General features: G+C 39.1%; 1 protein-coding gene across 2 annotated transcripts in view; it reads right to left on the bottom strand.

The window, feature by feature from the left end:
- Positions 1-654: 654 nt before the first annotated feature.
- elfn1 (extracellular leucine-rich repeat and fibronectin type III domain containing 1) overlaps positions 655-11,740 on the bottom strand; it is a 340,145-nt gene continuing 329,059 nt past the window's right edge. For both annotated transcript variants that reach the window (XM_018097619.2, XM_031893529.1), the window contains exon 5: positions 655-4,835. In XM_018097619.2, coding sequence (XP_017953108.1) covers positions 2,052-4,463 — 2,412 coding nt within the window. In that variant the 5' untranslated portion in view covers positions 4,464-4,835 and the 3' untranslated portion in view covers positions 655-2,051. The remainder of the gene's footprint in view (positions 4,836-11,740) is intronic.

Raw genomic sequence — 11,740 nt, 5'->3', positions numbered from 1 at the left:
TTTTACTTATTCTGGTTTTATGCTTTCTTATGTGAAGGCCATATAAAAAATGCATGTAGCAGTAAGATTTGCAGACAACTGTAAACCAAATTTTGATTTCAGTATTGATGCTGAATATGATAAATCTTGATGAAAAAGAGACTCCAAATTATAGCTTTAAAAGATGAAATAACCTCATTGTTCTAATATTTAATAGTACAGGTATGGGATCCCTTATCCGGAAACCCGATATCCAGAAAGCTCAGAATTACGGAAGGCCCGTCTCCCATAGACTCCATTTTAATCAAATAATTTAGATTTTTAAAATGGATTTCCTTTTTCTCTGTAAAAATAAAACAGTGCTTTGTATTTGATCCCAACTAAGATATAAATAATCCTTACTGGATGTAAAATAATCCTATTGGGTTTAATTAATGTTTTATTGATTTCTTAGTAAACTTAAGGTATGAAGATCCAAATTACGGAAAGACCCCTAATCCGGAATACCCTTGGTCCCGAGCATTCTGGATAACAGGTCCTATACCTGTACTGGTTTTAGATTGATGATAGACCACCTTTTTTTGAATGAACCCAATAAATAAATCAAACCTGCTTTGCCCTTCATTAAAAGCAAGCCCAAACCCAGATATAAATACAGCACCAATAGAATTCCAGCCAGTGACACATTTTCTTTGTTTATTGGCTTTCCAGCAATCATTCTCAGTTACTGGCATTTCCAAGAACTGAGGGAAATAAATTTGAATAACTGGCCAAGTCATCTGTTCTCACTTAGGGTTATCTTCAGCATCTAGCTTGTTTATTACCATTTAAGGGTTGCAAGTACCCACTTCTGTTCTGGGGATATTGTCGTTTCCACAAAATAGAGATTTTCTATGACTGTCTAACATGAACACCCTTGTCAAGGCACATAGGATTTCTCTGAACATTTCTCTGAACCTTTATCTCAGCTCACATTTAATGTATCCACAGGTTACAGAATAATATATGGGCAAACAACTTTGGAGAAGACCAAGTTCATTCCCCACCCCACTCTAACAATAATAGGCAGGATTCCAGATTTTCAGTAGTGTTGTCTTCTCTATTTCTCATTGAAGTTCATCCCATTCAAAACTAGAAGACAATCATAAAACGAAGAAGAAGAAGGTAAACCAACCCAAGAAAAACAAAGAATTATTTTTCTTTTTTAAAAACCAAATAAAGTGAAATAATAAAAAACAACAATTTTCATTCTAAAATCCATGATTAAAACCTGATACAAACAGGATAAATTGTTTTAGCCCTTTGACTTTGAGGTGAGGCTTGCAATGATTTGCACTATAAGCCACACCAGTTGCCAAAGGATAAAGATAAAGTATAGCATTTTTTCTTATTTTTTTCTCTCTCTTTACAGCAAACATTGCAAATATAGAAATTTTTATCTGTACAGTATTATAGAGATCACAGTTTTGAATGCAGCTGTATATGTTTTTATGAGAGCCTCCTTCTAGGCAAAGTCTGCACTGGAAGACTCAATTGAATAAGAAATCAACATAAAGAAAAAAGTTACTGTCTATTGTAAGTTCTTTTTTATCCTGTGGTGATGGCGGAAAGAAACAAAATATCACACAAGTCAAACCACGCAAGTCAGATTATGAAATTACATGCGATAATGCGAACAAAGTTCAAATCACTTCCCAAACCTGACTTTTTGTATCTTTTTTTCACTTCTTTTGTTTAAAAAAATTAACTCCTCTTCACAGTTTTAGCGTGTATTTTTTGTTTTTTAATTTGGTGCATATGCTCACAATTGTGAGTTTTTGTAAGCAATTTTATTTTTTCTATATGATATATAATAATCATATATTTCTTGTTCATTCTTATAGACAGTTTTGAGTAAAAATTAGCTGCTGCTAGTTTGATTTTGGTCCTGTTAACCTCTTTTCCGCTAAAGAGACCTGCAGAGTGTTTCCACAGTGAATGCTCTGCTGGCCTCTCTGGCTGGGACAGGGTTAAGGGTTATGAAAGTAAGTCAAGTCACGAGTAGCTGGAGGCAAAGGGGAGAGTTAAAGGACTCAGGACTTGTGCTGGGCAGAGACGCCCTTCCAGTAGTCTAGGATGTCATGGAGATCCTCATCTTTGGCAAACTGGACCTTTTTGCGCAAGGCATGACCGGCCGCCATATACTCTTCCTCTTTGTGGCGCTTGCGGTGCAGTTTGAAACGCTCCCAGATGCTGTGGGAAGGTTTGCAGGTGTACTCTGGGCTGGACGTGTAGCTCAAATTGTGATAGTGGGGGGAAAGTTGGGAATATGCCAGCTCCCTGGGCCGAGGACGGGTTAAAGGTTCCAGTATGGAAGGTTTGCGCCCTCCAAGGTTGTCATGTGGAATAGGAGGTGGCTGCTGTTGCTCACTTTGATGTGAGCCAGGGTAGGAATGTCGATGCTCTGTGTACTGGCGAATCTTCTCTGCTTCTGCTCTCAATATAGCAGCAGCTGGTGTCACAGTGAGGATGGTGTCAGTGGTAGGGGAGGTTTTTTCAATGTATTTTGCTTCAGATTTGTGAGCAGAGCCCTCTGAACGAAATGATCTGGGGCTGCGGATAGAGCCACTGGAGGAGGTGCTAGATCGTTTTGCAGGACCTTCCATACTATGATGTCGCTGCAGTGGGTGCGAGTAGCTTTCCTTGTACACTGGAGACAGAAAACCGTGTTTGCTTGGAATTTGTTCTGATATTAGTACTAACTGGGGCTCTGCTGTAGATACGGCTCCTGACTTAACTCCCTGGAAGGAAGTGGACTCAGATTTCAAGGCATCTATACAATTGTTAATAATTTGGTTAACTTTGTCCACCTCTTTAGCAATTGTGGATATCTCTGCCACAGAGCTCTGAGTGTCTGGCGGCATGGAAAGCTCACAGTCCCTTCGCTCTGGCTGATCACCAGTTCGTACCTCCATATAGTTTCCCTTTGTAGCTTTAGGTGTCTCACTGGTTTCTATTAGTTTATACTGCTCAACCTCTCCAACCGAAGGCAAGTATTGAATGCGGGATATTGTTTCTGCACTCATCATCTGCCCTTGGGACAGCTGAGTAATGCTTGGGGTCTCCATTTCTGGACCATACTTAAGCTCAATGATTGCTTTTTTCATGCTACCGCCTGACTTTTTGTGCTTTTCTTCCTTCTGACGTTTTTTGCGCAGGCAGTAGTACACTATACCAAGTATTATGACCATACCAAACAGACAGCCAAGGATAGTCATGATATAGTGTGTGGCAGTGGATGGAGTAGGCACTGATTCTGTTTTGGTATGGCTGCGAGTGTAAAAGGCTATGCAGGTGTGGTTGAACCTGAGAGCGTTACGGATGGATGCCACACAGTATGTGTAATTTGTATTGGCTTTTAACCCCTCCAGCTTAATGAACTCTTTTTCAGAATTAAGTTTTTGAATGTCTGTAAAGAAGCTATTGTTGTATTGTACCAAGATGTACATCTTGCTATATGGAGAAGGTATCTCTGCCACAAGAACTGCATCTGTGTGTGTCTCAGTGTTAAGGTTAACTTTGAGGCTAAATTTAGGATTGATAGAGGGAGTATGCACATCGATTAGTGGTGTAGTGCCATCTCCAGAAAAGCACTCTTCTTCAGAACATCCAGGATCTGGTGGACCAGTGGTAACTTCATACTTAGGAGTAATAAAGCGAGTCCTCGGTGTATATGAACCATCTGCGCAGAGAGCAGACAGCATGCCAAGAGCATTGCGATATTTAGTTTGACCTTGACCCAACAAATAGTAACCAATATAATCTGGTGGAGAATCGCACTGCATGCGGTCAAAAGTGCGGGTCATGTTAGTGAATTTTTGCAGCCACTCCAGGAAGCCTAAGAGTTCACAAGAACAATAAAAAGGGTTACTGTACAATTCACAAACAGTCAGCTTGTTGAGGCTTGCAAAAGTGCTGCTGTCTAGCCTCTGGATACGGTTCATAGACAAGTCAATATTCATAATATTAGGGCACTCCCAGAAGGCATTAGGAGTCACAGTTTCAATAAGATTTGCCTGGAGGTAGAGGTACTCCAACTTGTTTAGTCCTCTTAAAATTCCTTCAGTGAGATTCCTTAATCTGTTGTAACCAAGCTGGAGCACTTGCAAATTGAACTGACCTGCAAAAGCTCCATCCTCAATGTAGGACACGTCATTCTTGGTGAGGTTGAGGTACGTCAGGTTTCCAAAACGGCTCAGTGATGAATAATGAACACTCTTTATTTTATTCTCGTTGAGCCTCAAGTCCACTATAGTACTGTTAATGTGCTGTGGTATGGATTCATAGGGTGGTTGGTTCTGGCTGCAAATAGCAAGCCAAACAAATCCTTTGTCACCTTCAATCAACCAGCAGTCTGCCTGTACTTTACCTGTGTAAATGAGGGTCAACAGTGCAAGCACCCACAGACAGAGGGCTGGCATCACCATTCCTTTGTGACCTGCCATAGAGAGGGAAGTCCTTTCTTATATTCTTATTTAAAAAAAAAAAACCAACTACAGTATTAGGGAGATGAACTCTCCTGTTACTTTTCTCCACATCTGTCCATCTAAATGTGCTTTGCACATGGAAAGGTGATGCTAAGTCTTTTTTTCAAAAGGAAGACTTATGATGAGTAGATTCTTTCTCTACTCTGAAGGGCAGCTGGAAGCAAGTTCTTTGTGCATGTTGACAGCAAACTTCGTAGCCATCAAAGATTTAGGCATATGGGCCAAGTGATGTTTACAGATGACAGATTTTTTCCCTTGTGGTAAGTTTCACGAAGTTGATATCATTTTCTTTATATCGCCATGCACTGGTTCTTGGAATCACACATGTTCCTGAAAAGAAGAAAAAAACAGTGAGCAATGTCAACTGCCTTTCAAGTTCAGTATATAAAAAGTTAAGTCATTAAATGGCTCTGTAACAGTGTTTTCATGTTAAAGGGACAGTAAACTTAAGATAAAACCCAAAAGTTGAGATAACTGACACTACAGTATATACAAAATTGCCATCTACTATTGTCCTTTATTTCCATCTATATTTTACTCAATGACACTTACTGCAACAACATTCAATAAATTGCATCTTGTCCACAGCATTAAATGGCAAAAACAATTGCTGGTTTACTGTCTATTGGTCTAATATTTTACCATAAGGCACGATTTAATAGTCTAAATTCAGTATCATTCCATTTGAGTAGTGGTTGAAATTATGTTTATTAAAAGCAACAGTTTTAAAAGTTACATTATTAGAAACGAACCATGAGCATATTCTCAAACATTTAAGAAAGTAACAGAAAAAAAAACAGAAAAAGTCAGAAAGAACAATATGGACAAGAACCTATTCAATAAATGCTCGAAAAGGAACAAATTCAACAATCATGGTACTAGAAAAGTACACAAAACAGGATTTGATAATTGTCCATTACATTTTGTTCATAACTTCTGTATTATAGGAGTCCCCTTACCTGACATGGAAGGATAGTCATTTACTAAGGGGGCCCAGCTGGAGCATTACTGTGTATCCTCTTGACCCCTTCTAGTCAAAATAACCAACCCCCAAATTGTAGTTATTACCTTAGTATCTAGTGTGCTGCACATAGATCTGTAAATAGTGCTGGGCAGGAAATGAGCATTCTGGAAATAAGGTGGAGGGACACAGCATCTCCTCAAATAGCTATAAGCTCTTATGTGTAATGGCTACACTATTGTGGAGAGGGGAAAATGGTGTCAAAATGCCATTCTGTTCTTTAAAGGTTAACATAGTTTGCTGAGTTTTGAGAATATGGTCCCCATTTAATGGCTTTGGCAGTACTTATTTCAATCAAGCTATCATTACACCTAATAGATTGAGAACGTAGAACATATCCTGAGTAGCCAAAGGTGAGGAGCTACTGTACCTGTCAAATTAGTAAGGAATTCATTTTACAGATTGTTGCCCCATGCCCTCCACATCCGTTGTTTTTAAATTTCTTTTACATGTGCATGCAAGAACTCTCTTTTGATTTTCTCCAAGCTATGAATTATGCATGGATTATCAAACCCTTTGAATTCATTGCCTCTCATTACACAGTGGTGTCATTTTCTCTCATTATGTAGCCAATACTCCTATTTTTTCACTGTATGTGCGAAGCAACGTGTGCGTGAGAGATTTTTCTATTCTGCAGTACTGGAGTAGAGTCGATCTCTAATAAGGTTTTGCACAACCTGTAATCTACTTTCACTTCATCATTATCTGAAAAACAACTTGAGATTTCCCCCTCTGCCCAAACAATATATTTAAAGAACTGACTTACACCTTAGATGCAGATAAATCTGTGTCTCGTAATCTCAATGGACTATCCTACATGTTGTTTGCTTCATTTTTGTCTCAAAATCAGGAATGTTGTTTTTAAACCTATTCTGAAGGGGTATTATTAGGCAGTGCACCAATTCTAGGGATTTGTGTGGGATTTGGCCAAATTCAAGAACTTTTTGCAGTTACAGAAGAACTCATCAGAATCTTTAGTGTGTAGCCATGCTGCATCTGTACCCTTGAAATCATGTTGCCTTATGGGGAAGACACACTGAGCTACTAGTAGCAGCTACTTTTAACAGCTACTAAGCTTTAGAAAATACCCTTCCATAGACAGTACTGAGAATTGCCTTTGCTAAAAAAACACATAGAGACTATTGTCAGTAAATGATCAGCATTGTCTATTTTAGTAGCCACCACAAGTAACTGCTACTAGTAGCTCTGTGTGTTATTACCCTAAGGCAGGGATCCCCAACCATTTATACCCGTGAGCAGGATTTTTAATTGAAAAAGTGTTGGGGAGCAACACAAGCATGAAAAAGGTTCCTGGGGTGCTAATAAGAGCTATAATTGGCTACTTAATAGCCCCTATGTGGACTAGCAGCCTACAGAAGGCTGTGTTTTTATGCAACCAAAACTTGCCTCCTTACCAGAAATTCAAAAATGAACACCTGCTTTGAGGCCACTGAGAGCAACATCCAAGGGGTTGGGAGCAACATGTTGCTCACGAGCCACTGGTTGGGGATCACTGCCCTAAGGCATAACCATCCAAACGGAAGTCAACAGGGTAGATGCTACCATCCCAAGTATTCTACTGCCCGCAGACTGTTAAATAGCTCCAGTGTCCTCTTTGGATGACGTTGTCACTTTAGTGACAATTGTCTTTAAGAATTAGTCAATTAAAGATGAGTGAATATTTGAAAAGGGTTTTCTAATGTGAGAGCTGTGAAGTTGTGGAATTCCCTCCCCGAATCAGTCGTAGTGGAAGATACATTATATAGCTTTAAGAAGGGGCTGGATGGCTTCTAAGCAAGTGAGGGAATACAGGGTTATGGGAGATAGCTCTCAGTACAAGTGAGGGAATACAGGGTTATGGGAGATAGCTCTCAGTACAAGTGAGGGAATACAGGGGTAAGGGAAATAGCTCTTAGTACAAGTGAGGGAATACAGGGGTAAGGGAGATAGCTCTTAGTACAAGTGAGGGAATACAGGGGTAGGGGAGATAGCTCTCAGTACAAGTGAGGGAATACAGGGGTAAGGGAAATAGCTCTCAGTACAAGTGAGGGAATACAGGGTTATGGGAGATAGCTCTCAGTACAAGTGAGGGAATACAGGGGTAGGGGAGATAGCTCTCAGTACAAGTGAGGGAATACAGGGGTATGGGAGATAGCTCTTAGTACAAGTGAGGGAATACAGGGTTATGGGGGATAGCTCTCAGTACAAGTGAGGGAATACAGGGTTATGGGAGATAGCTCTTAGTACAAGTGAGGGAATACAGGGGTATGGGAGATAGCTCTCAGTACAAGTGAGGGAATACAGGGGTAGGGGAGATAGCTCTCAGTACAAGTGAGGGAATACAGGGGTAGGGGAGATAGCTCTCAGTACAAGTGAGGGAATACAGGGGTAGGGGAGATAGCTCTCAGTACAAGTGAGGGAATACAGGGGTAGGGGAGATAGCTCTCAGTACAAGTGAGGGAATACAGGGGTAGGGGAGATAGCTCTCAGTACAAGTGAGGGAATACAGGGGTATGGGAGTAGCTCTCAGTACAAGTGAGGGAATACAGGGGTAGGGGAGATAGCTCTCAGTACAAGTGAGGGAATACAGGGGTAGGGGAGATAGCTCTCAGTACAAGTGAGGGAATACAGGGTTATGGGAGATAGCTCTTAGTACAAGTTGATCCAGGGACTGGTCCGATTGCCATCTTGGTGTCAGGAATAGTGATGAGCAAATCTATTCCGTTTTGCTTCGTCATAAAATTTGCAAAACGGCAAGAAAATTTGGGAAACGGCGAAAAATTCACAAAAATGCATGTGTCGCACAATTTCTTTTTCGCCCGCATTTTTTTTTGTCACCCATGCTTTTTGACTTGACCACACCCAATTTGGCTTGACGGTGCCCTTTTGTGACACGACTGCGTCCAATTTTGCGCAGCCGCACCCCTTTTTGACACACAACAAACTGTTTTCACGTGCAGCAAATTTTTCTGCGGCGAATTTTTACGTAAGCTTCACAAAACAATTCGCCAATGCCGAAATGCAGAAATTCGCTGCGAATCCATGCCTGGTGAAAAAATTCACTCATCACTTGTCAGGAAGGAATTTCTTCCACCTGTGAGGCAAATTAGGAAGGCTTCAAAAGAGTTTTTTTTGCCATAAAAGGTTGAACTTGATGGACATGTGTCTTTTTTTAACTAAGATATTACATCCAACTTCAACCAAGTTAGTATGTTACATTTTCTTTACATTCAGATTCAGATTTTTAAACTTAAATTTGAAAATGCTAATTAGAGTTCAGATTCCATTTGGTATATGGGCAAATCCAAAAATGAGATCAGGTGCATCCGTATCACCTGCCACCATTGTCTAAATTGCCCTTCTGCGCTAATCTGAATTTCATAGCTTGTTTGTATAGACTGAAACTGTCCTGTGTAGGTTTTTATTACAGGAGTAATTTACTTCTTTATAACAAAAGAAGGTAAAAGTACAACAAAGAATTATATAACAATTGAAAAAAAATCTCTACTCAAAAAATGTTGTGTTAATAAACACTAATAGACTGCAGTCTAGTTCTGGGGTGACATTATACTGTATAAATACTGTGTCAAATAGGTGCAAAATGAACTGTCAGGTGCAAACCTTTCCACCTTGTAGGAACAGGCAAGGATTTCTGCCGTACAGTGCAAAAACAGGGAAGCAAAGTGCATTATGTGGGAAAAAAAGTGCTTTCAATTGTTTTTGTAGTGTTGCACTTTATATACCTTTTAGTAAACTAATTTTTTGATAATTTGTCGGAGAGTAAAGGTTTTGTAAACCATTAAGTTTGCTAGTTTTCCCTATGAGGCACAACCTTGGAAAGGAGGCAGCAGGTAGGGCGGGACAAGTAGGGTTTTTGGAATTTTTTTTTATTAAATCAGCCCAAAACACTACTTTTTAAAGCACATTCCTTCTAAATTTAGATGAGTACAATTCATTGACACAATATGTCCCCTTTAAGGCTGTAGACACCTGGAGCTACTAGTAGCAGCTACTTTTTCATGGCTACTAAATGCCAGAAAATACCCTGCCATAGACAATACCGAGAACTGCCTCTGCTAAAACACACGTAAAGACAATTATCAGAAAATGATCAGCAATGTCTATTTTAGTAGCCATGACAAGTAGCTGCTACTAGTTTCTCTGTGTACCTTCACCCTAAGATCTGAACAGTCTGAATCAGCAATATTTATCAATAAAGTATTTAATCTGTTTTAAAGACCCACTGATACCCAATGTTTTTGAGATCACGCTTTGTGTGGGTAACCCTTCCTCCAATAGTACAGAGAGGACCCACCAGAGAAGGAAAAGTCCTGTGTAACACATGCTCTATTGGGAGTTGCTGGGAGTTTAGCCCAATATAAACAGCCCTGAAGTAATCAATTGGGGAAACTGTGATTTTGGGGTACCCCCACCCCATATACCTGTTACATATTGATAATCAGTAAACTAATTGTGACAATTTATTCTTTCTAATACTCCTAGAAGAAAAATACTCCTGGGAGAAAGTATTATGCAGCAAATAAGAAAAATAAATGCAGCTTCTAGGGCAGCAAGGTCACAGTAAACCTAGAGGGCTATAAGCCCTGGTGGAAGATTTGCTCATCGCTTGTTATCTTAAAAAATATCTAAGTAGTTGCGCCTATGACTGCCCTTGGAGACCCAGGTCCTGTTATGGTTGTGAACTCCACACATCATGTAGCTACTGTATGTCCCTGCAGCAAGGAACTTGCAACAGATAATATCAGTCTACATTTAGCTTAAACTCTACCTGTACCTGCCCAACCCAAGCAGTTTTTAAACTCAGCCTGTGATTGTTTGAATGTGGTCTGCATCTCATGCACAAATTGAAAAGGTTTTTATGGGCCTTTTGCAATGGATGGAAAAGTCTCATTGACTACATCTAAGTTCTTTAATGCACAGTTCTGATTTTTGATGCTTCATAGCTTCTGAGGTGAATTTCTAAAGTGATTAACCTGCTAAATGATAAAAGAAAATGTACCAGGTAATTGGTTTAGTCCTTAGCCCTAGGTTTAGTCCACTGATGTTTCCACAGTAGACATATACCCAATTCCAATTCTACAATTAACCTTTTTCTCCCACTATTTATAAAGCATATCTGGGTTAACCCATAGTGGCTTTACATGCAAAGAAGTCCTGTAATAAACACATTTTTTATTAGGAGCTGAGCTTAATTTCAACTCATTAGAACAAGCAATTTTCTGGTTATTTGGTCTGCAAAGTGTGAATGAATCAGATGCATTAAGAGCTAGGGATGAGGGAAAAAGTCTAATCTTAGTTTATTGAATTGCAGGGACATGTCTAGGGAGCTGAATCCTTATTTTAGCTACAATGTTTCTCTTACAAGTCGAATTTCAGCTGGTAAATAGTCACAGGAGACTGTGGATGTGTCGTATGACCATACAAGAAATCACTGGATAACATGGACCACGATAGCAGTTTTTGCTCTTGAACCTCCTGTACCTACAGGAAGACAACACTTGCTGTATATATAGCAATGGGTTCATTACTTTAGAGAAGGATTTACACCACATCTAATTTTCAGTTAAACAGACAATATTAACACATTAACAGTAATAAACAAAACTAACATGATTTGATTTTTGTACTTTTTGTACTATATTCTGTAAACTGTTCTAAGAAAAGTCTATAGATATATTGCTTCTTGTCCTTAATCTAAGTGCTTTGATTTGTTTTTATGTACTCAAGAAAAAGGCCAGCTAAACAATTCATTTAGATTGGCTGCTTGGTGCCCAATGAGTGGGGACAACAAGAACCTCTAAATTAATTTCTACAAATACACAAAAAAACCCATTACTTTTGGAAAAAAAAAATAAAAAAAAAATATATATATATATACATACATACAGGGTATGTGACCTGTAATCCAGAATGCTTGTGATCTTGGGCTCTTTCCATTAATTTGGATCTCCATACTTTGTCTACTAAAAAAATCATTTAAATGTTAAATAAATCCAACAGGATTGCTTTGCCACTAAAAAGGATTAATTATATCTTATATATATACATATATATATACACTGTATATATACACACACACACCTAGTAAAGGTGCAACTAATACTGTTATATAATGTATGATCTATAATGCTTGGGGCATGGAGATAGGGGTGCATTAGACTTTTAGAGGCTTATTTTTCAATTTTAGAGTTTT

Source organism: Xenopus tropicalis, chromosome 9 (genome assembly GCF_000004195.4).
Source record: "Xenopus tropicalis strain Nigerian chromosome 9, UCB_Xtro_10.0, whole genome shotgun sequence".
NCBI classification, from domain to species: Eukaryota; Metazoa; Chordata; class Amphibia; order Anura; family Pipidae; genus Xenopus; species Xenopus tropicalis.
The sequence above is the reverse complement of the archived record's forward strand: the minus strand, read 5'-3'. Positions and strand labels throughout refer to the sequence as shown.